The sequence below is a fragment of the Carassius gibelio genome, chromosome B7 (genome assembly GCF_023724105.1).
Source record: "Carassius gibelio isolate Cgi1373 ecotype wild population from Czech Republic chromosome B7, carGib1.2-hapl.c, whole genome shotgun sequence".
NCBI lineage: Eukaryota > Metazoa > Chordata > Actinopteri > Cypriniformes > Cyprinidae > Carassius > Carassius gibelio.
Genome location: NC_068402.1, coordinates 4,067,289 through 4,092,220, shown reverse-complemented (window position 1 = coordinate 4,092,220; position 24,932 = coordinate 4,067,289). Strand labels below are relative to the sequence as shown.

The 24,932-nt window shown below is 41.0% G+C and overlaps 1 protein-coding gene across 1 annotated transcript; it reads left to right on the top strand.

Moving 5' to 3' along the window:
* Positions 1 to 250: 250 nt before the first annotated feature.
* Positions 251 to 23,881, top strand: LOC127961437 (uncharacterized). Its single transcript, XM_052560520.1, has 7 exons — positions 251 to 1,042; positions 1,134 to 1,263; positions 8,541 to 8,609; positions 17,910 to 17,965; positions 18,058 to 18,187; positions 21,544 to 21,612; positions 22,820 to 23,881. The coding sequence occupies exons 1-7, from the start codon at positions 970 to 972 to the stop codon at positions 22,935 to 22,937; spliced, it is 645 nt and encodes a 214-aa protein (XP_052416480.1). The 5' UTR covers positions 251 to 969; the 3' UTR covers positions 22,938 to 23,881.
* Positions 23,882 to 24,932: the final 1,051 nt, after the last annotated feature.

The following is a 24,932-nucleotide window of genomic DNA, read 5'->3' as shown; positions in this document are numbered from 1 at the left end:
TATCTTTAGGGAAACTGTGGCGGTGTGTGTTGCCTCCTCTGGGGAAACTGCATCGCTTGAGAGTGCTGAATTCACCAGAATGCCAGCAGCTCACACTGACCCCAACAGTTGGTCCTCCACTCTGGATGCCAGTCTTGAATGCCTCGGGACTGTCTTGGTGGTTCTAGGCATGACCAATATAACCGGTCAAGATTCTGAAACAGCTGCTATGAGAGGACAGGATTCTGAAAAGGCAGCCATGATGGGACGAGAATCTGTAATGGTGGCCATGACAGCACAAGACTCTGGAACTGTGGCCATGATGGGATGATACTCTGAGATAGCAGCCATCTTAGGAAGAGACTCTGAGCTGGTGGCCATCTTGGGAAAAAAACTCTATGATAGAAGCCATCTTGTAAAAAGTTTCTGGGTTGGTAGTCATTTGGGAAGGGATCCTACTCCTCCCACAGTGAAGGGAGAACCACGTAACAAAAGAGCATAGTCCTTAAAGTCTCTCAAAGAACATTTTGAACTCCCCTCCAGGAAACCATGACTTCACAGACTCGACGAGTACAAAACTAAAAGTGTTTCATCAAGTAGCACTTGGTAAGACAACTCACAGAACTGGTGCATACACTCCTCAATAGATAAGACTCCTTGCTGAAAAGATGTAGTGGCTGGTCAACGTGGTTGGCCTGGATAGCTCAAAAAGCTGCTGGATCCAGGTATGCCAGGTGATTTTGTAATGAAGGGAGCAAGACAACAAAGTGAGGAGCCAAAAGCAAGGCTGTTTGTGTGTGTGTGTGTGTGTGTGTGTGTGTGTGGGTGGGTGTAAAAGGCTGGAGTCTCATAACAAGTTCCTAGGCAGAGGGTTATGGGAAAAGGAGTCTGGGACAAGTGGCGAAGGTATAGGCATTCCAGCTAGAGATAGTGACAGCTGGACTAAAACTCAGTTAATTTCTAATCTAAAATGATTTTGACTAAATATCGATGGGATTTTTAAACAGGCTTAACAAAAAAAAGACTACAGTCCATTCAGATGCACTTCTGTCCACAACGGAGGGTAAGCAGACTAAGAATCATTCATCAAATTTTCAGACATTTTTTATTAATCTTTTATGTTAATCTTACAGCAACTCTCTCTGTCACGGCAGGTACACCCATTCGTTTAAATCTACACTGTGTGTGCCTTCAAACCCATTCAGAGCCACCGATTCCTGCTGAAAAAATACTCTCATTGAGCTTGATTCCTGCGGGACCACACTGCAAAAATGAGCAGATTATGTGAGTGTGAAACTTAGCAAAGCTACAGTTCAAAATCAGACACGTAGCCTACCACTACTGTGCACTACCACTCAAAATGTTCTCCTGTTTTTTACTGCTTCGTCAAAAGAGACACCACCCTCTGACAAGATTCCACAATGCTCTTCTCTTAGTAATCATCATCCCAGGTTAATTATAGTTAAGTAAAATAAAAATTTAAATGTGAAATAATTAACCTTAAACTTCAACAAACTTTTTAACTTTCAGCTAGTTGCCAAGGCAACATTTGCCATTTTCATTTTCTTAATAAAAATAAAAATGTATAATAAAAAATAAATTAAAATAAGACATACTAAGGCCAAACATTTGGAATAATTGCAATTTATTATTTTTAAATAAAGTCACTAATGCTCACCAAGGCAGAATTTTTATTTGAATTATAAATGCCTTTACTATCACTGTTGATCTATTTATTGCATCCTTGCTTAATAAAATTATACATTTAATTGTTGTTTTTTTTTCTCTGTGAAACCAATACATGACTGATATGGTGCTTCACTGGACATTATGCTGCTTGCTCGATACATTGCTTTAAAGCTTCAGGGGCTCTACTGATACTTGACCCATACTTGGGGTCTTTGCACTTAACCACGTGTCTAATAACAGGATGTATATTCTGTATTTGGCCCAAGTGTTGACCGCAAGTCAGTGTGGTAACCTTTTTTTTTTTTTTTTTTTTGGTTACACATCTTCAGTTTTTTTTCGAGTTTTATTTAATCATTTAGCAAATTTAATACTTCACACTATACAATAAATGTATACATTTCTGTTCAGTTGGCCAGTATGAATGATACTTCAGGTAATAAATAAAATTAAAAGCAGACGCAAACATTTAACAAAATACACGTGCGTCTTTGTACAAATAAAATGTGCAATCGTTTACATTTTACAGAAGTTATATAATTAAATAGTTAAAAGTTTTCTTCAACAAGTAGCCTAGAGACCGTTACCTCAGTGTGGACTAAAAGTCTTCACTCACTTTAGCCACCAGTTTTGCTTTTTTTATTGGTCTTTATATCATAACTTGGGTTTCACAATTATATTTCTTGTCTCTCTAGTCTTTTTCTTTTCTTTAAATTATGGGTGACAGGGCCAATGAAGATTGTTGACCTGGAACAGCTTTCGCTTTGGAGCCGAGCACATCGCTTGCTGCAATCACCGGAGTGTTACAAGCAAGAGCTGGTGTTGGTGTGACTGCGCGATTCAGCGGTTCGTCTGGGTTTCCTGCGACAGCTCCCGCGTTCCCTTGAGCGCTTCAACACCTCTGAAAGAGCAAATTTCTTTCACAAAAGAGATACAAGGCAATTTGCGTCTTTTTAAAGATGTAATTTCGCCCGTGTGTTTCTGGGTACGGTCGATACATTGCTCCTCGTGACGGTCAAGATCGCTGTGTCACGTGTCTGGGCTTCCAGCACGCTGAGACGGCTTTCGTGGATGGCTCATGTTCTCATTGCGGGGACATGACCATCTCGGCGTTGAGATCTAGACTCGATTACCTTAAAAGGTATAGAGTCCCCTCTGCCACACCCCGTTCTAGCTCTTCTTCTCGTAAGAGGGCTACTTTGGCTGGTGGCCAGGGTGATCTGAGGGTTACTGTTTGGGCTTCCCCGACGAGCCAACCTCCTCTGGCCACACCCCCCTCACATACGCTGCATCACAAGACGGGCTTGAGTCCTCAGGAGATGAGGATTTGGCTGCGTTGGCTCCCTCGGGAGTGCCAGCGTTGTCCGAGTCTGATCCTGAGCTGACGGCCGTGCTTTCCCGGGCAGCGGAGAGAAAGGGATCAGGTGGTGAACTTGCAAGTGCTGCCCCCTGGAGGAGGCAGACCCAGCCCTGGCGCTGCTCTGTCCAGTACGTGCGCTCCACACCTACGTGGACAGAACTCTGTGCCTTAGGACCTCAGAACACCTCTTTGTCTGTTATGGAGGCCAGCAGAAGGGAAAGGCTGTCTCCAACCAGAGGTTATCCCACTGGATAGTGGATGCTATTGTCCTGGCTTATCAGGCTCAAGACCTGCCATGCCCCTAGGGGTGAGAGCTCACTCAACTAGGACCGTAGCTTCCTCCTGGGCGCTGGCGCATGGCGCCTCGCTAGCAGACATCTGTAGAGCTGCGGGCTGGGCGACACCTAACACATTCGCGAGATTTTATAATCTCCGTGTAGAACCCGTGTCCTCCCGGGTACTCGTCAATCCGCTTGCTGCGCCATTCCACTCCGCGGACTGGATGCGTGAGCTATTCCCCTTAGGTGAGTTCCTCAGTCAGAACCCTGGGTCCCTTCAGCACTGTTGATGTCCAACACTTGCGTACATGCCCCTTGGTCAGCCCTATGAGGGACTAGGTGCATCCATGTGTTGTGATTCCCCTTTTCTGGGTAATCCCATGTGTGTATGTCCACAGTAAGTCTCTCCACAGCATGTGTCTTTCCCTTGGCAAGCCCCTTGCCAGCTCTGTCGTTGAAACTTCCACCCTGCGGGCTGGGTACCTCAGAGTTCTTATGTATCACCACCTTGGTAGATACCTGCCTTCTCTAAGTCCTCCCACAGGCAGGCAGCCTGCTAGCATATGTCCAGCTGGAATATGCTACCCAGTGTATTCTGTGTGAGCTATAGGCCCTCACTCGTGCTGGCCTCCCGACAGGGTGCTATCACTCACACGGGTTGCTGGAAGACAGCCATGTGGCGTTTTGTAAGGGACCCCATTCGTGACGTCGAACGTGACTGGCTGAAAGGGAACGTCTCGGTTAAGTATGTAACCCTCGTTCCCTGAAGGAGGGAACGGAGACGTTACGTCCCCTTGCCACATCGCTGTTCCGCTGAACGGCCAGGTTACTGATTCGGCTCCTCAGCGAAGACTTGAATGCGAGTTGCTCACGTTGCTCCTTATATACCCGCTCTGCAGGGCGGAGCTCGCGATGCAAATCCCGCAGACCAAGGTACTTTGTGTACCATTGGCTCGTTTTGTACCACTTGAAGGTGATTGGGCTCTCGGGCGAGATCCCCATTTGTAACGTCTCCATTCCCTCCTTCAGGGAATGAGGGTTACATACGTAACCAAGACGTTCTCTGTAGTCTTCTGATGTCCAATTTTGAAGCCAAACCAGACAGTTATTGAAGTACACAGGACAGACTCGATGGCTGAATAGAACTGTTTCCACAGATCCTGTGGCAGGATAAACTTCCTCAGCCCTTTCCACACTGAAGTTGAGTCATTGGAATTAAATTGGTCTTCCAACTTTTTAGCATTGGTCCTTTTAGCCACTCTAATCTCTTTGTACAGTGTGTTCCTGTCCTGATTGTACAAGTCTCTTTCCCCATTTCTGTAGGCATCCTTTTTGACCTTACGAAGATGTCTGAGTTTTACAATAAACCATGGCTTATCATTGTTGAATGTAAAATAAGTCCTGGTAGGAATGCATATATCCTCACAAAAATTAATATGGGATGTACAGTCTCTTTCATCCAGATCTCTGGTAGCAGCTTCAAAAACACTCCAATCAGTGAGGTCAAAACAAGCTTGTAAATCCTGCTCTGTTTCGCTGGTCCATATTTTCATAGTCTTTACTATTCAATTTATTCAATGTAATTAAATTTTATTTGGGTAACACTTTTTACAATACAAATCATTGCAAAGCAACTTTACAGAAAATTAAGTTTCTACAATACGTAGAAGTTGTCGGGGCTCTGGGCTAATCACCTGCCTTTTGGGGTTGTGAATGTTTTTGTGTGTGCAGGGGCGCAGTGGCAATCGGGACGATCGGGACTTTTCCCGACTTTTCGGCCGGTTGATGAATTTTCATGATGGCCCATTATAAATTATTCATAACGGCCGTGAGAGTGGCCAGAGCGGGAGCGGGAGCGCGGCGGCTGGCACTGTATTCCTCAGTCATAGTTACCCCCCTGCACACTCATCTCATCTCTCCCGTCATATTCTTCATTCCGCGATTCAATCATTTCGCAAACACAGACGAAATTCTGTAATTTCTAAATAGTCCCGCCCACTACCTCTACAGATGCACAAATCACTTTTGAACCAAATATCTCAGTGCAAAAGGGAGAGCGCGAAACTTGTCACTTGAAAGCGAAAAACTGTGTTTGAGATTCATCGCTGCAGATTCAAGCAGCTGTAGTTATGTACTTTGTGTTTGTGTTAGAAAAATATACAAGACATTTCTGAGAAAATATTCTACAAGTGTGCAACTCTCATTTGATGAATTCACGTACTGATTTGCGGATGTTCAACATTTCTCCACGACTTCACATTTCTTGATGCGGGTGTGTAAATGCGTTTTGCACCACATTCACTGCAGCAATTGTTTCAAAAATGTGAGCGTACGTACGGAAGTTCTAAGCGGCCATGCATTATAATTTTTTTTCTTCTTGTTTTCTCGTTATAACGACCTAATTTTCTCGTTTTCTCGACATAATGAAGTTCGTTTTCTCGTTATAACAACTTAGTTTTCTCTAAGAAGTGACAAAACTGCGCCAGCAGGTGGCACTATAGACCTGAATATAACTGATGGGGTGTTGTATACCATCCACTTTACTGTACGCGGACCTTCCTCGTGATCGCTATAATTTGTGCAGTTATGTTCATTAATGACATTTAATTAATTCATAAATGTTAAATGCTTGAATCAATATGAATATTTTGTGTATTAAGTTCCTGCTAGATGCATGAGTTTCACCAACGCGTTCTGTGTCATAAAATAACTGCTTATCAAAACCAAGGTTGACATCACTGTATTCTGTTTATCTACAGTAGGACGGATTTAATGATGTAGGATGTGCTTCTTTTCCTTATTACTAATCTTTGTTGTTAACCATATTGATGAGAAATGTGATGTATATGTAAAATCCATAGGCTAATTTAATTCAGTTTTGTTCTGTAATGTTGTAATGTTTTTTTTCCAAACACACATACACTACACGTACACATGAACGCTCTTTTAAAACAGAAGCTTGTAACACACCCGATATCTGCCACATCAAATAATAAATACTACAAATTACAAATTATATATAATTTTATTTCAAATTAAGGGAAAATTAAAAGTGAGTTTAATCCAAGCAGCTCTAATGGCGCGGTGTTGCCATTTAAACATGTTAATTACAAAAAACAAAACGTTCGTTGTACTGTCTCTGGAAAAATCAACAGTGATTGATCAAGCCTTTATTTATGTACAGTATTGTAGACGTTATTACCTAGGCAAAGCAAAATTTGCTGAAACATAGGCTACAGTAAGAGCGCCTGCATGGCTTTCCATCAGATGCCTGTCAAAGTTGAGTTCGTTACTATAGCAACAGTAAAACTGTCATGTCGTTATAACGAGAAAACGAACTTCGTTATGTCGAGATAACGAGAAAAATAAGTTATAACGAGAAAACGACTGAGATAACAAGAAAATTAAGTCGCTATAACGAGAAAACAAAAAGGTAAAAAATTATAATGCATGGCCGCTTAGAACTTCCATACGTACGAGTTTCTAAATGTGTGATTTTGTAGAATAGGATTTGTGCACCTGCAATGAAGAATTTGAGAAGGTGTAACTGTTGTGTTGTGTTTGTGGGAGAGAAAAAAGTCTACAGGTTTGCAACTCTTAAAACATTTCTCTCTGTGACTTCAAATTTACTGATACACATGTGTGGCTTTTCTCTACAACTACAAATCGCACTGCCACAGGTGTTCAGTTGTTTTGAATCAAAAATAACTTCATAGATCTGATCCACTTCGCTTGGCTCTCGTACAGCAGGGAGTTTTGATGGGTCAGCTTGCCATCCAGCTCAACACCATCGTGCAGGATGTGGACGCTCTTAGTGCGCGAGTTTCCGAACTCCTCACACGGGTGGATAGCCTCCAGCGATAGGCGACAAGATGGGGGTCCTTTCTTCACACCGGTATGTCCCACTATTCCGAACCCCATGCCAACAATCTGCTTGTTTACGATGGCGATCCTAATGCCTGTTTAGTTTACAGACATTGTCAAGTCCCCAAAGATCACTCCTGTCATGTCCACAGATGTTGTCAAGTCCCCAGAGATTACTCCTGTCATGTCCACAGATGTTATCAAGTGTCCAGTGATCACTCCGGTCATGTCCACAGATGTTGTCAAGTGTCCAGAGATCCCACCTTCAGAGGTTGTCCCTACCTACTTTGTCTGTTTGGCCATAAAGATTGTTCCTGTCTTGTCAAGTCCTCAAGTGTCATTCCTACCGGTCACATCTGGGCTACCTCAGACCTACAGAGGTCATTCCTGCCAGTTGGGTCATGGCCTTAAATGGTGTTCCTGCCTGTCAAGTTATAGTCAAGTAAAATGTTCCTGTCGGTCCGGTTATGTCCTCTGAGGTCATCTTTGCCAGTTGGGTCATGCCCATGGAGATGTGTTTCTGTTTGTCTTGTCAAGCCCACGGTGGTTGTTCCTGCTAGAAGTTGCGACCACTGAGATCATACCAGACCAGCTATCTGCTGCTTCTGACAAGTCCCTCGGAGGATGCGCCTACGAGTTGTCAGCCATCTGAAGAGGCTATCCTGTCTGCTTAGCCCTGTCCTTGAAGATTGTTTCTGTTTGTCTTGTCAAACCCATCGAGGTAGGCCCCTGCTCCTGGGTGGGGGGGTGGTGGGGGTACTGTCGGGGCTCGGGGCTAATCACCTGCCTTTTGGGGTTGTGAACGTGTTTGTGTGTGTGTGTGTGTGTGTGTGTTTGGATGGTTTGACAGCTCACTGCGTCTACCTGTTTGATTTGAGTTTTTCCCCGCCCTCCTTGTTTCTCCGTTGTTAACCTTAATTGTTCGCCACCTGATCTCCATGTTCTTCTAATTTCTTCCCTTTATAATTCCCTGTGTTTCTCTGTCCGTTGTCAGACTGTTGTTACTTGTACCAAGAGCGCAAGCTACTCTGTGTACTCACCACAGTGTGACAGAAACATAGGAGTTAAGAGGTAGTTCAGCCCTTGCATATTAAACTTTGATTGTATGTTACACAGTAAGAATAAAAACTACAAGTATATATTATCTCATACACAAATGAAGATATAAAAAAACATGCTCGTCCATAATGACAGTTTAAATGGCAACATCAAACTATTCAATGCAGAAGTATCACAAAATGTCATTTTTGACATGCCGTAGAATCCATTTGTTCTGGGGATATACAATTTACACAAGTAAATTAAATAAGTTAAATGACAGAATTTTAATTTTGGGTGAACACTTCGACTTTGACTTTGATTTGTTCTTACAGTGCTACAATGAAGGAAGGATGGCTGTGTCTCGATCCATCAGACGACTGGGTGATTTCTCTCGAGAAAGAGTAAGTTCTTGTAAGTGATGATTGATTATCTGTCTTAAGTGAATTCTAATGATGCTAATGAAAACTTTTATTTATATATATTTATTTGACACAGACAGTGCTCATTACTTAACATAACTAAAAATTTAAATGAGACTGAGTAGTGACCCAGTTCTTAGAAGGACAAAGTTGCATTCCTTTGAAGCCATAACCGAGACAGTGAATTGACTAAAAGAACTTCTGCAAATAGGGACAATACAATACCCTCTAGACATTCCCCTTGTATTCTGAGTGTTACTGTCTTGATTTTGAGATTTGCATATTTTGATTACATCTTTCCAAGTCAAAAGTCTATGTTAATTTAAAATTAAGCAGCTATAAGAAAGCTGTTAGGTTTCAGGTTTAAACCCTTAAGGGTTGTTAATATTGACTTTCAGTTGATTTTATAGTTGTTTTCTTGGCTTGTAACCAGTAAGAGAATATGTGCATAAAATGAGAGATACATTTTGCATTCATATGCGTCATGGCTTGTTTAATGAAAGGGAGCATGACAGAGAATTGGGCATTAAAGAGCCAGGCTTTATTCCACTAGAACGTAGTCAGGACAGACAGGATCAAACTCCAAAATACAATAACAGACAAAAAAGTAATCCCCAAGAGAGGCAAAGGGCAGGGCAGGCAACAATGAATCAAAAACAGAGAGTTCAGGAAAAATCTCCCTGGACGTTGCAGGACAAACAGAAATTTTTGACCATAACAGGACTCTAAGAGAGATCAGAAACAAGCCCCTTGGTCATTACAGGATAAACCAAGAGTTTAGGACATGCATTCTTGGCCAGGACAGTCACAGAATTCAGAATCAACCTCCTTTTTTGTAACAGGACAGACTGAGAGTTCAAAAATGGAAAGGCAGTGAGTTCACAGATGGCCTCCATAAACAGGGCAGGACAGGCAGAGAGTACACAGGCAGTCGTTTGTAAATGTGTGCCCATGCCTTGAGATGAGCCGAAGCGGACATCACCGCCACCTCTGAAGGTTCTGCAGCAGATTCCACCACCTCTGGTGGTTATGCAGTGGAAGTGGCCACTTTGGGAGAAACTGAAGTGGACTAATAGACTTGAGTGGATGCTGGATCAGACTCATACACTGGAGAGAGCTCTGGAGCAGATTGCTGAACTAAGGCGGTTTCTGGATCAAACTCTTAGGCCGGTGACACACTGGATGTGTGGCGCAAGCGTCTCAGCCGCGTGGCGTGTCGGTTTTTAATTCGGCTCCCATGTTAACAGGTTAGAGCATACAGACCGCCTGCGTGAGACGCGCGTCTCAGGCGCGGCTCGAGCCGCGCGGTAAACGCTTGCTTGCTAGAAATAGAACCGACGCCTATTTTTACCGCGACACGCGCGCGTGTTGTAAGCTTTTCCAGGCTAAATATAATAGGAAAATGTGTTTAAATGTCATTTTGTACACAAATACATATGAATTCCTGATATTTTGATATTTGAAAGTCTATAGGTTGACATAAATTCAGATATAAATGTAATAAAAAAATAATAATAATAATTATCGATTTTCAAATATTGCACCTGTCAAACATAATCTATTTCGCCTTCAATACTGTTGACGGTGTCCTTTATCAGTAGGCGCGTAGGTGTAGGTGTGTAGAAAAAAGTATATATTGTTGTAATGAAGACATGAGCCTGGTCGGTCAACAGTCTCCCTCCACAGCAGCAGCACGCCAGCGCCGCGTCAGGCACGCTTCTGGTGTGTAAAGACACAGAATCCGCCACGCTTCTGGGACGCTTCAGACACGCGGCGCTCACGCCACGCAGCCAGTGTGTCACCGGCCTTAGACTGAAGTGGACACATGGAAGTGGACAAGTCTGGTCTTGTTGGGATATATAGTTGAGTATCATTGGCATAAAAGTGGAAACTAATCCCATATTTATTATATATATTACCAAGGGGCAACATGTATACAGAAAATAGCAGAAGACCTATGACAGATCCTTGTGGCACTCCATATTTTACTGGTGATAAATTAGATGACCCCCCATTTAAATAAACAAAGTTGTAGCGATCAGAGAGGTAAGACCTAAACAATTTTAGAGTCTGTCCTTAAATAGCTGTTTTGTAATCGATCTATTAGAATGTCATGATCTATGGTGTCAAATGCAGTGCTCAGATCAAGTTAAACTAGCAATGAGATGCAGCCTTAATTTGAAGCAAGAAGCAAGTCATATTGACTAGTGGTGCACGATAAATATCGGCCGATGATTAATGCGATCTCGTCAGTAAAGACAGTTATCTAATCAGTGGTAAATTCCATCAGGTGCATGATTTCACATAGATCAGCTGTTACTACACAGAGCTGTTGTTAACTGACAAGCTGCACAAATACATGTTCATTATCAGCTTGGATTTGCAGTATTTTTTACCAAGTACAGTTTCTGTGCTATGGTGGGACCTGAAACCTGACTGAAATTCTTGATAGAGATCTTTTTTTGTTTGTTTTTGTTTTTTGCAGGAAGGAGCACAAATTTTTAACATGAATGGAAGATTTGAAAAAGGTCTGTCATTTGCCAGTTCACTAGGATCTATTTGTGGTTTCTTAAAAAGAGAATTACTAGGGTTGGATATCGATTGTTTCTGTGGGTTTTTTTTATAATACTGGTGCCATATTAATCCTTTTAAAATGGTACCAATTCCGAAACAGTGGCTGAACCGATACTTAAAAAAATATAATAATGAATAAATAAAAAAAAAAACACAAAAACCGATGGATTACAAATATTTAAAATAAATCCATAGCATTCACATGCTCCTTGGATGCTCTCATTTCCCAAGGTATGCTTCCCTTACTCTAAGGCTAATTTATGTATTTCATGATCGGAGTCATTATTTAATACAGAACCACACATAATGTTTCTACTGTATCTCTGTCGTTCAAATGAGTCCTGTCTGTCACTGTCTTTAATCAGTTCTTTGAATGACAGTATGGTCATTCTTTAAAAAGTAGCAACAAAATACAACAAAAAAGTATCACTGGAGGAAACCACTGTAGTGTGATGAGCGCAGAACGGAGTGAAAACTTTACAGTAGATGGGAAACCGATTGCTCTTTTTTTGACCTTTTGTAAACTGTATTTATGACAAAGAACTGCACAGATACAGATATTTCAATAATGTATCAATAAACACAAACTGTGTCCTCTGTTTCTGTTTGAGTCGGCGCTGCTCCATCGCAGTCTGCGGATTGAAGAGCGTGCTGAAAGACGGTGTGCGTGATTTCACAAAGTAAAACATCCTTGTTGATCCTGGAACAACATTCAAATTACCCAATCAGAATTGAGATATAACTTTTCAGGAATTATCTGTTTTATGTGCTTCTACACTCTTGTTAATCGGATATCTCCCACTGGTTTTATGAATCAATTATGGATAGGGTTAGGTTTAGGAGTGGGGGTAGGAATTTGGTTAAGAGGCACCGAAATCTGTGTTCTGATTCGGTTATGTTCATACTGGTTACATAGGTACCTGGCACCAGGTTTTGGTACCCAACCATATTAATAACTGCCACCTTGAATGGTTTTGGGATGTGACCTAATAATAACAACAAGTTAATAATATTGAGAAGCGGTTCTTCTGCTACATGTAACAATTCTTTCAGTAATTTAGTGGGTACAGTATCTAATAATATGATGTTGGTTAGATGCAGGGATAAGTTTATTTAGCTCTTCCTGTCCTATATAGCAGTGCATTTTATCTTTGGATGCGGTGAATGAAGCTGAAATATTAGACACTGTAGAATCTATTGTATTTCTAATGTTATCTGTTTTATCAGTGGAGAAATTCATAAAGTCATTACTATTAAACTGTGAGGCAATATTTAGATCAGGTGGCATCTGGTCATGTGTTAATCTAGACACTGTGCTTTATAAGACCTATAAGAGGTTATCAGTAGCCAGAGCAAGAAATACAATAGATTTATTTTGCATATCTGACAGTGTAACATTAAGCATAAGTATTTCGAACTAGTTAAACCTGTATCCTGTTTAGGGATGTCCCGATCCGATCCACGACATCGGTGTTGTTCAGATACTGGCCCAGAATGCTAGATCGGAGGGGAGAAAAAAATATGATCCGATACCTATCCAACACAAACCATGGGAAAATCTAGCTTAAACCATTGCCTAAATGCTTGAATATAATAATTTCCCTTGCTGCGACATCCATGTTCAGCACGCAGCCTGTCACATGATAACAGTAGTAGCCAATTATAGTCGCATGAGTAAGAGAGTCAGCTATAACTTACAGAATAGCCATGTCAGCGGTGTGGAAGTATTTTAACCTTAAAGAGGAAAAATCTCCCAATGGTTGAATGTAAAATTTGCAACGCAAATGTTTCGAGGGGTGGCAGTGCTGTCAGTGGCATGCGGTGGGCTTTTTTTTTTTCTGAAAATGAAAAACTCTTCAAAAATGTCTTTCTTGTGCTGCACACAAAAGAACATATTGTGAAGAAGCTGATAATCATACAGTTGCTGGTCTACATTGACTTTGATAGTAGGGACAAATACTCTGGGAACCACTGTGAACCAGCAACTGTTTGGTTTTCCACCTTCTTCAAAACAGTGAACAAGAAGAAAACTCATTCAGGTTTAAAACTATTTTTTGTGGGTACATGAAGATATAAAAAACAGAGCACTTACCTATTCTCCCACTTTGGCCTAAATATTCGCCTTACTTTTTTATATTTTGTTACCTTAATGTAACAAGCTTTATCTTTATTATAGGGATATTAGTTTGGCTATAATGCTCAAACAGCTTGCAAAATAGAAAAACCAACATGACAAAAAATCATGATAAAATCATGATATTTCTAAAAAATATTATTTGGTCATTTTGTAATTTTTGCTATACACCCTACCCATCCCCCCAACCATGCTGCTGTTTAAATTGTTATAACTTTAAACCTGTTGGTACCTTTAAGTACTGAAGTACATTTATTTTTATTTATTTTTGTAGTGTTTGAGGGTGGAAGTCTTTCTTAATCAACTGTTGTTGTGGACTATAAATTGGATAAGTTTTTGTTCTCCATTTGAGTGAGATGTTTTTAGGTGGCTAACTGAGCAATGCTTCCATTTATTTTATAATTATTATTAGTATTAGTTCAAGAATAAAATAAAAATATTGGATTGATATTGGAATTGGCAAATTGCCAAAGTAGCGGCATCTGTATCGGTATCGAAAGTGAAAAAGTGGTACCAATTATTAACAAAGAGCAGTTTCTGTTCTTTACACCATGGCAATAACCATTCATTTAAAGCAAAAAGTCTACTGAACCTTTCATGTCCTGATGACTTGTAAAATGTCATCAGTCATCACCCAAGTACTGTCCGAATTCAAAGTTCACATCTAGCAAAGTACAGTTCAAATCCAATACATTTCGCACCAAACAGTGGGTGTTAATGGTGATGGAGAAAACCCGCATAATTTTCTAAACATTACTGTTTTTGTGTCATGAAATGCAGTTCAAAGAGTATTTCAGGTGAGAATGTATTTGGTTAAAACTCAAATCTGCCTTTTTTTTTTTTTTTTTTTAAAGATAGTGTGCATCTGAAAATTTGCTTCACTGATTTTGGAGACATGAGATCCAGGCGATCACAGGCTCAGTGCTCACGTATCAGCTGAGAGCAGTCTCACCTTCCACTGGCTCTGATGTCTCTGTAGTGGTTAAACATGAGGTAACATTTGTTTCGCGTAAATCTTACAGGCAATCTTTGGTCTCATGAATCTATTATTTCTTCCAGGTCATAAATTTTTGGCTGGGCACAAAGTTATGTGTAATAAAATATGTTTTTATTAATCGTAATAGAATGCTGACTTTATTGCATACATTTGACCAAATTGTTTGCTTTTATCTATTTCCTATTGCATAAGCCTTTTTATTTTATACTAATTATTTTATAATGGCTAGATTGTTAATTAAAACTGACATTATAAAAGGGAGCGCACATGCCTGTCATATTTAATTTTATTATAGGCTATACAGTGAAGATAATCAGAGTAGGCCTATACTGTATGTGCACATATTATATAAACCACATATGTTTTATATATTTTTTAAATTAAAACAAAATGGGTTGTTTTATATTTGGAAGAAAACATATAAAAACCATTACGCCTATGGGATGTCCCCACTTTTCACAAAAACAAACGTGTGTGTGTGTGTGTGTGTGTGCCTGCATGCCTGTGGGTGCAATACTTTTAGTCCTCCTGATAGGAAACGTCCCTAGGTTACGTATGTAACCCTAGTTCCTCGAGGGAACGAGACGCTGCGTCGTAGCGCTTTTGGGGAACGCCTTTGGCAAGAACAACTCTGAATATCGTGTGCAATCAGTTCAATGGAAGAGCGTGACGTCACGGACGGGGTGACGTAGCGACCAGGAAGCTATAAAGGCACGTGCCACGCTGCTGGCCTCAGCTTCGAGTAGGGAAGCAAGCGCAGGCAGGGGTGCCGGGAGTATGGCTCGGCGACGCAGCGTCTCGTTCCCTCGAGGAACTAGGGTTACATACGTAACCTAGGGACGTTCCTCTTCGGGAACTCGAGCTGCGTCGTAGCGCTTTTGGGGAACGATGTGCCAACGCTGCCAGACTACCAAGGCCCTGCCTAGTGTGTATCCGAAGAGCACAGCTTAGAACGAGAGGACAGAAGAGCCAGGAGCGGCTCGCATATCGAGATTGTAAAATCTGGCGAATGTAGAGGGCGTGGACCACCCCGCAGCGTTGCAGATGTCCAAGAGGGACACACCTGCTAAAAGGCAGGAGAACCCTTTTTAGGAGGACCATAGCATACAAGCAATTGGTCAGACTTTCTCCACAGGGCAGCTCTGTGGATGTATGCGTCCATTGCTCGCACTGGACACATACAATTTAGCTTCACCTGGTCTGGCTCCCGAAAGGGAGGAGGACAGAAGGCCTGCAGTACGACAGGTTGTGGTGTGACAGAGGGAACCTTTGGAACATAACCCGCTCGAGGGTATAAGAATGCTTTGGCCATACCAGGGGCAAAGTCTAGATAGTTAGGGGCCACCGAGAGGGCCTGAAGATCTCCAACTCTCTTTAGAGAGGTAATAGCCAGTAATAGGGCAGTCTTAAGTGTCAGATGTCTGTCTGAGATTTCTTGAATTGGCTCGAATGGAGCTTTGCAGAGAGCCTCTAACACCACAACCAAATCCCATGGGGGAATACGGGACCGTACTGGAGGTCTCAGCCTCAGTGCACCTCGGAGGGTTGGCAGACCGGCCTCCAGAGGGTACCGGGGAGAGGCGGGCACCGTATAACGAGGTGGATACCGCTCTGACCCCGTAGGGGCTACCCTCGAGGTCACTGAGATACTGGCGTCAGGACCTCTTTGTCGAGGACTTCCTAGCTTCGATAACTGTACGAAGATCAGATTTTAATCTAGGAGCCCCCGACTCAGAGCGTCGCTTAGACCCTCGGTCCCGGCGTGGGGGAGCATGAGTGGCGACGCTCTGCTTTTGAGCCTCACGGTATGAGGAGCCTGCTAGTGGCGTGAGTATCTCCCGTCCAGATAACCCACAAGAGCGACGAGGGAGGAAACTCTGGAACGCCGCCGCCTGCTTACGGGCCTCCTGGAACCTGTCGACGACAGTATTGACTGTGTCGCCGAACAGGCCCGAGGCTTGGAGCGGGGCGTCCAGGAGGCAGAACCTGTCACGATCTTTTATTTGGGACGGGTTCAGCCATAAATGCCTCTCCGCGGCCACCAAGGCTGCCATAGACCGCTAAATCGCGCGAGCGGTCTCTTTGGTGGCGCGGAGGGAGAGATCAGCGGTCCGTCTAAGTTCTGCAATATCGTCGGACTTGATCCCCTCTCCCTCGTCTACATCTCTCAGCAGGTCGGCCTGATATGCTTGAAGGACGGCCATGGTGTGAAGGCACGCCCCTGCCTGACCTGCTGCCACATAGCCCTTGCCCACTAACGCTGATGTTGTTCTTAATGCTTTTGTAGGCAAGGCCGGAGCCTTCAGAGACGATGCCGAACCGGGTGACAGATAGCCCGCAAGCGTCTGTTCGACCCGTGGCATCGCTCTGTAACCGCGCTCATCGAGCCCTGTCACGTTTCCATAATATTGTGAGTCAGGGCCGAAGAGACGTGTGGAATATGGGTGTTTCCACGACCTCGCTATTTCGTCATGGAGGTCGGGAAAAAAGGGAAGGCTCCGGGCTGGAGGTGGTTGTCTGGGCCTGAGATACCGCTCATTGAGTTTACTTCTCTGCGGTTCATGTTTTTTCTGTGGGGGCCAGTCTATTTTTAACTTCTCGACTGCGCGAGTAACCACCTCCAGCAGCTCCTCATACTGGGGCGAAATGGGTGGCGAATCCCTACCAACTGTCTCCACATCCACCTCATCAGACGAAGAGAGGTGGAGTGTCGACCCCTCGCCCTGGGGGGAAGAAACCAATGAGCGTGCTTCTGATCCCAGGGTTTGGGCGCCTGATCTAGCAGATGAGGAAGGAGGTAAGGACTGGCCCGTCTCCATTCCCTCTGCCAGATCCACCTGCGAACCCCACGAGTGCAGCAGCCGCTCTGGCTCAGCAGAAGCGGGGCCAGAGCCGCGGGGAACGCTGGCGAAGGCTCCCTCCTCGAAGAGAGCCCTCTGGGATCGAAGCGTCCGCATTGGCAATCGTTCACCTCGAGAGCTGACTCAGCGTGCTTCGACCCCAGGCAAACCAAGCATAAATCATGTGTGTCTCCAGCCGTGATGTAGCGCTGGCATGGAGGAACACACAGTTTATAGCGCGATTTGGTTTCGCCCTTCAAATGTCTAGTCTTTGCTTTGGACTTAGGCATTTTAGTCTACTGAACTGGACAGACAACAGTAAATAAGACTTACAAGACAGACTTATGAACATGCACACACAGAGCGCTTGCTGAAAGAAGCGAAGCTGAGGCCAGCTGCGTGGCACGTGCCTTTATAGCTTCCTGGTCGCTACGTCACCCCGTCCGTGACGTCACGCTCTTCCATTGAACTGATTGCACACGATATTCAGAGTTGTTCTTGCCAAAGGCGTTCCCCAAAAGCGCTACGACGCAGCTCGAGTTCCCGAAGAGGAACGGCTGGAGTCTGATAACGAGTTTATAGGCAAAGGGTTATGGGAAATGGAGTCTGGGATGAGTGGCAATGGTATGGGATGTAGTGCCCTCTAGCGGAGCTCATGGGCACTCCAGTTAGAGATAGTGACAGCTGGACTAAAACTCTGAATTTCTAATAAATCTTATATGATTTTTTTTAAACAGGGTTTACAAACGAAAGACTACAGTCCTTCCAGAAGCACTTTTGTACACAACAGAGGGTAAGCAGACTAAAAATCATTCACCCCACTTTTTGACATTTTTTGATTAATCTTTCATGCTATTCTTACAGCAACTCTCTCTTTCATGGCAGGTACACCCATTTTTTTAAATCTACTCTGTGAGTGCTCTCAAACCTATTCAGAGCCACCCATTCCTGTTGAAAAAATACTCTCACTGAGGGTGATACCTGCTGGACCACAGTGCAAAAATGAGCAGATCATGTGAGTGTTAAACCTAGCAAAGCTACAGTTCAGAATCACACACATCTCCTAATGTGCACTTCAACTCAAAATGTTCTCTCTCTCTCTTTATTTATTTTTTTTTTTTTTTTACTGCTTCTTCAAAAAAAGTTGCCACACTCTGGCCAGATTCTACTATGCTCTTCTCTTAGAAATTATCATCCAAGGTTTATTATACAGTGAACAAAATAAAAAAAAATCATCACTTTTGCCCCCATTTTTCATGAGCTGAACTCAAAGATCTAATAATTTTTCTATGTACACAAAAGGCCTATTTCTCTCAAATATTGTTCACAAATCTATCTAAATATGTGTTAGTGAGCACTTTTCCTTTGCAGAGATAATCCATACATCTCACAGGTGTGGCATATCAATTGAATGCACAGAGATACCGTGACGAGATCCTGAGGCCCATTGTTGTGCAATTCATCCATCGCCTCATGTTGCAGCATGATAATGTACTGCCCCATGTTGCAAGGATCTGTACACAATTCCTGGAAGCTGTTCTTGCATTGCCAGCAAACTCACCGGACATATCACCCATGGAGCATGTTTGGGATGCTCTGGATCACCATATACGACAGCGCAGTACTGTCGCAAGGGCTGTGCCAAGTGTGCGATTGCACAAGGCCTCACGCCTCTAGAGGAGCTTGCTCCTGGCATGCATATTATGTCATTTATGTCAAAGTAATTTAAAAACTTTGAAAATGATAGAAACATTGATTTAAAATTTATTTTAAACAGTTAAAAATAGAAAATGATTCTACATAAAACTGAATACAGTGAATACGTACAATAGTGCTCATTCGATAAATGCACAGCTACACAGATAAGTTTGAGTCTAGATTTAAAAGTGGCTAATGTTTTAGCACATCTGATCTCTTCATGAAGTTTATTCCAACTGTGGGCGGCATAGTAACTAAAGGCGGACTACCCTTTTTTTATGTGAACCCTTGGTATTTCTAACTGACTCGTTCCTAATGATGGTGATAAAGGCATGAACAAATTTCTCCAAGTCTTGACTGCAAACAAAATATCTAATTCTTGCAATGTTTTTTAAATGATAGTATGCTGATTAAGTTACTGCTTTGACATGACTACTGAAACAAGCGTATGTCTCCAGAATCACACCAAGATTCCTGACTTTATTTTTAGTTGTTTGACCCCTAGAGTCAAGGTATGCATTCACCATGAAAACTTCATGTATGTTTCCAAATGCAATGACTTGAGATATGCAAAATAAATCTATTGTATTTCTTGCTCTGGCTACTGATAACCCGCCTGATTGATCTCAACTGCTCTGTGTTCCCATTAATACAAATGAACTAGACGAAATGACTAGCAACATGGGCACTATCTTCTCTAATAGATTAGGAGCTGTTGCTCCCATCAAATTGAAAAAGGCTAGAGAAAAACCTACTGTACCATGGTACAACAGTAATACCCACTCTTCAGTTTTTTCCTTGTTTAACTGAAGAAAGTTCTGGCTCATCCAACTATTAATTTAATCAATACATTGGCAGAGGGAGTAAATGGGGCTGTAGTCATTTTGAGATAAGGCTAGGTAAATCTGGGTATCATCAGTATAGCTGTGATAGGCAATTTGGTTATTTCTCATTATTTGACAGGCTAAACAAGAGCGGTGCGAGAATTGACCCTTGTGGGACTCCGCATGTCATGGACGTCCACTTAGACTTATGCTCTCCTATACTCACATAATAGTCTCTCCCTTCTAATTATTTAACCACCTGAACCATCTGAGTACCATCCCGGAAAGTCTCTCTAGTTGTATGTTATGATCGACAGTGTAAAACACAGCACTGAGATCTAGCGATTCCACCACTGATATTTTGCCAGAGACAGAATTTAAACAAATATAATTTATTATCTTAATGAGTGCTGTCTCTGTGCTGTGATACTGTCGGAAACCAGATTGAAAACTGTCCAGGTATCCATTTGAGTTTAAATATTTGTTCAGCTGATTAAAAACTACATTTTCTATAATTTTGCCTACGAAAGGAAGATTAGATATTGGTCTAAAATTGCTCAAAATGATGTTATCAAGATTGCTCTTTTTCAGGAGGGGCTTAACAACTGCAGTTTTTAGGGAGTTTGGAAATGTCCTAGAAAGAAGTGAGGCCCCACGTTCTAAATCATAATCAAACAATCACCAAAATAAAGTGTGCATAATAAAATAAAAAACACCACATCAAAGGGAAAAAAGGAAAAACAATCAGTGCCAAATACACACATGGTAGACACAACACAAAATAAAATAGACTATAATTTCTCCATATGATACTTACGATGTGAAAAAAGCAGAGCACTAATTCTGAGTATGGGTTACCATATCACAATCACATCACATAAAAACTGAAAATGTTAAAAGTATATATGATAATTATAATTATAAACACACACAAAACACTTAAGAAAGAAAAAACATAACATGCACTGGCCATATACAGGTGCATCTCAATAAATGAGAATGTTGTGGAATTTAGAATTAAGTTAATTTATTTCAGTAATTCAACTCAAATTGTGAAATTTGTGCACACAGAATTTAATTTTTTATTTCACAATTTGAGTTGAATTACTGAAATAAATGACCTTTTCCAAGACATTCTAATTTATTGAGATGCACCTGTATGGTGATCAACATCAAGCTATTTAAAAAGTATGTAGAAGTATCACAAAATGTCGCTTTTGATGTATAAGATACTACTTGAGATATAAGTACTATTTAAATAAGTAAATTAAAGTCCATGACAGAATGTATATTTTGGGTGAACTGTTCCTTTAATAATGAAGTAATTTTTCAACAGAACTGTGTTTCATTGTTAACCATTGCCACACAATGTGCTAAAAATTACAATCAAGTAGGGCAGCGGCTATTTACACTAAGTGCATATAGTGATAGATTATATTGACACTATTAAAAAAAATAAAAGCGCCAATTATACTTAGAGAAAATTGTGGCAGATATCCAACTCAGTATTGTAGTACATTATAAACCAGTATGCATTATAATGTATAATGAGTGTAAATGAATTTTTTTTTTATTAAAATTATTAAATGGATGCCACCTTTTTGGGACAAAAAGGGCAAAAAGGGATTTGAACTCGGGCTGATGGTGTCAAAAGTTTCCGCTTTATGTCTTACTCCCTACATCACTGCTACTGTTGTTTATTAAGCATATTTTGTAATGTTGCCTATAGTCCAGCCACACATGGAGGGTAGAGTTAGTGTAAATATCCTCTGCCAACAAGGCAGGCTATTAGTGTAATTAGTGTAAATAGACGATAATGAAGACTTTGACTCTGACCTGTTTCTTACAGTGCTACAATGGAGGAAGAACAGATGTGTCTCGATCCTACTAAAGACTGGGTGATTTCTCTCATAACAGAGTAAGTTCTTGTCTGTGATGATTGATTGATTGTCTGTCTTAAAATTATTCATTAGCATGATTTGAATTCACTTATTACCTTTTCTTTACTTATTTGACAAGGACCGTGCTCATTCATCTACAGAAACAAAACTCGAAATGAGCCATTAAGACTGATTTTACACAAACAACAAACATGTTCTAGTGCTCACATACAGTAGTTCATTCCTGGCAAGTCATAGCTTCAGTTTAACAGTGAAAAGATGGTTAGTGTTATTTTTTGTCTGCAATGTATAAAGTAGCATTCTTTATAAGCCGTAACAGATAAAGTGGACTGATCAAATGAACTACTGTAAATAGGGCCAGTAATCTCCTATAGCCATTCATCTTGTTTTCTGAGCATTACTTTCTTGCTTTGGAGATTTGTATATCTATATTTATTAAATAATAAGCAGCTATATGAAACTGTTAGGTTTCTGGTTTAAACCATTAAGTGGTGTTTATATCGACATACAGTTGACTTCTCAATTGTTTTGTTGACCTGTAACCAGCAAGACTGAGAAAATGTGCATAAAATAAGGGAAAATCATTGCATTCATATGCGTCATGGCTGGACCAAAATTTCTGGACAAAAAATTATTTAAACTAAATTTGGTCCCACTTTAAATTAAGTTGCCTGATACCTATGTACTTACATACTGTAGTAACTATGTGTACGTAGTATGCAACCACAGTTTACATGCTATGTACTGTACACATCTAGTTATTACGTAAGTATACATGTATTAGGGAAACATATAAAGTATTATATAAATATAAAGGGGGACCCTAAATTCTCCTGAACAAAATAATATAATTTGAAAATATGTGTAACAAAACAGTTGGTGACATCCATGGCATTTTTTTTTTTCTTCTTCTCCATACGATGTAAGCCAGTGGGGACCTGCAACTTTTGGTTACCCATATTCTTCAAAGTATCTTCTTTAATGTTCAACTGGAAAAGATTTATACAGGCTTGGAATAACTTGAGGATGAGTAAATGATGACAGTAGCCTATTTTCATTTTGGCATTTTGGAAATATGTCCACTGGAATGTACTGTGTATGGTTATGTTTCTTTTTTGTGATACATGTGTATTGTTGAGATGCCATGGTCTGTGCTTTTTCCTGCCTGTTGTGTTTCACTTTGCTTTTCCCTGTTTTCACTCCCTCCTCTATCCCTCTTTGCAGGTTAATTAATGAATCCACAAATGTCCAGCCTGTTACCTCTAATTGGATTCAGAAAGAAGTGGTTCATTCAACAGCTTCCTTCACTAGAGAAACCGGAGAGACATTCTGTGTTATGTAAAACACCACTGTGGAGAAAATTACTTTGATGAAGTTTGTTAAAAGTCAATTGTTAAAATATTTGCTGTAGGGAGGTGGATGTCAGTTTATTGTGTGTACCCCTCTTTTCCCTTTTTTCCCCCTCAGGGAGAAGTTGTAGTTTACTATTGTTAATTTATTTTTCTAATAAAAGTTATTTTTCTTAGTCTCTACTTGGGAGTCAACATTCACTTATTATATTTACAGGCACCATTGAAAATGTAAAAGATGGCTCTCTTTAAAAAGATGAAAAGATTTTTAGTTCGTAAACAAACAATAATAATAATACTTAATCGTCTTCTCCGGGTCAGTTTGACCCAGCATAGGAAATTACAAACCGATTCCAAAAGAGTTGGGACACTGTGCAAATTGTGAATAAAAACAGAATGCAATGACATGGAAGTTTCAAATTTCAATATTTTATTCAGCATACAACATAGATGACATATCAAATGTTTAAACTGAGAAAATGTATCATTTTAAGGGAAAAATAAGATGATTTTAAATTTTATGGCATCAACACATCTCAAGAAAGTTGGGACAAGGCCATGTTTACCACTGTGTGACATCCCCTCTTCTTTTTATAACAGTCTGCAAACGTCTGGGGACTGAGGAGACAAGTTGCTCAAGTTTAGGAATAGGAATGTTGTCCCATTCTTGTCTAATACAGGCTTCTAGTTGCTCAACTGTCTTAGGTCTTCTTTGTCACATCTTCCTCTTTATGATGCATCAAATGTTTTCTATGGGTGTAAGATCTGGACTGCAGTCTGGCCATTTCAGTACCCGGATCCTTCTTCTACGCAGCCGTGATGTAGTAATTGATGCAGTATGTGGTCTGGGATTGTCATGTTGAAAAATGCAAGGCCTTCCCTGAAAGAGATGAACAGTTTTCCACTTTGTCACAGTCCATTTTAAATGAGCCTTGGTCCTTTTCCGGCCTCTTATTGCTACCTGTCCAAACTTTTTTGCAATGTGTAGCTCTCATGAAAATAAAAATGAGCCAATATTTGGCATGCCATTTTTAACATTTCTCACTTTCAAAGTTTGATATGTTATCTATATTCTATTGTGAATAAAATATAAGTTTATGAGACTTGTTAATTATTCCAATCCTTTTTTTACTCACAATTTGTACAGTGTCCCAACTTTTTTGTTATCAGGGATAATTGAAAACATGATTTTTAAAGAATTTTTTTTTTTATATCAGTTAATTAATTAATTTATTTATTATACAAAGTATGACACAATCCAGAAAACACACCAGAGCTGGCGTCTGTCACGCTATGCTGCCGGAACACATGGAGAAGAAACTACACACACCTGGAATCAAATTAACCAACCACGGGAGACAGAAACTCAGTCACAGGGACAAAAACGCACATAATGAGTCCAGGCCAGGGGTGTGACAGCATCTCTCTGACTATCCCTCACTACCCCTCACTCAAGATGAGTGTGAAAATAGATTTTAATTATGAAATATAATGGTTTATTTTAGAAAAAATAAATAATATACAGAGAGAGAGAGAGAGAGAGCTGCACAGGCACAATGCACAGGCTTTCTAGCATTAATATATTAACAATTTAGGACCATTTTATAAAGTTGCATTTTAATTGTTTCATCTGACACATTTCTGCACCAACTACGAATGCAGGACTACTGAGTAATCTAAAGTAGGGTGACCATTAGGGATGGGTATAGAGAACTTGCATTTTTTGGACTGATTCATAATTGGGTCGATACCAGAGTACCGATAAGCTTCAGGAGAAACAATACTGTTATCGATACTTGCAGTGTTTTTCTCCATATCCTTAATTGTTAATGACAAATTAGAAGCTGCTGCTTGTCAGTTCTCTTCACTGAAATATGTGGCCGACGTTTGCTCAACGTGCATGTGAAATCAATGCACATGTGCAGTATGTGTGTGTGTGTGTGTGTGTGTGTGTGTGTGTGTGTGCTCTTTTTTTTGTGATATATCAG

Excerpts from the sequence above, each read along its gene's own strand:
- LOC127961437 (XM_052560520.1), top strand. The coding sequence starts at position 970 with ATGGGATTTTTAAACAGGCTTAACAAAAAAAAGACTACAGTCCATTCA. Across the intron at positions 8,610-17,909 it reads GTGATTTCTCTCGAGAAAGA|GGTTTACAAACGAAAGACTA; the intron begins GTAAGTTCTTGT and ends TTTTTTAAACAG. Across the intron at positions 21,613-22,819 it reads GTGATTTCTCTCATAACAGA|GTTAATTAATGAATCCACAA; the intron begins GTAAGTTCTTGT and ends CCCTCTTTGCAG.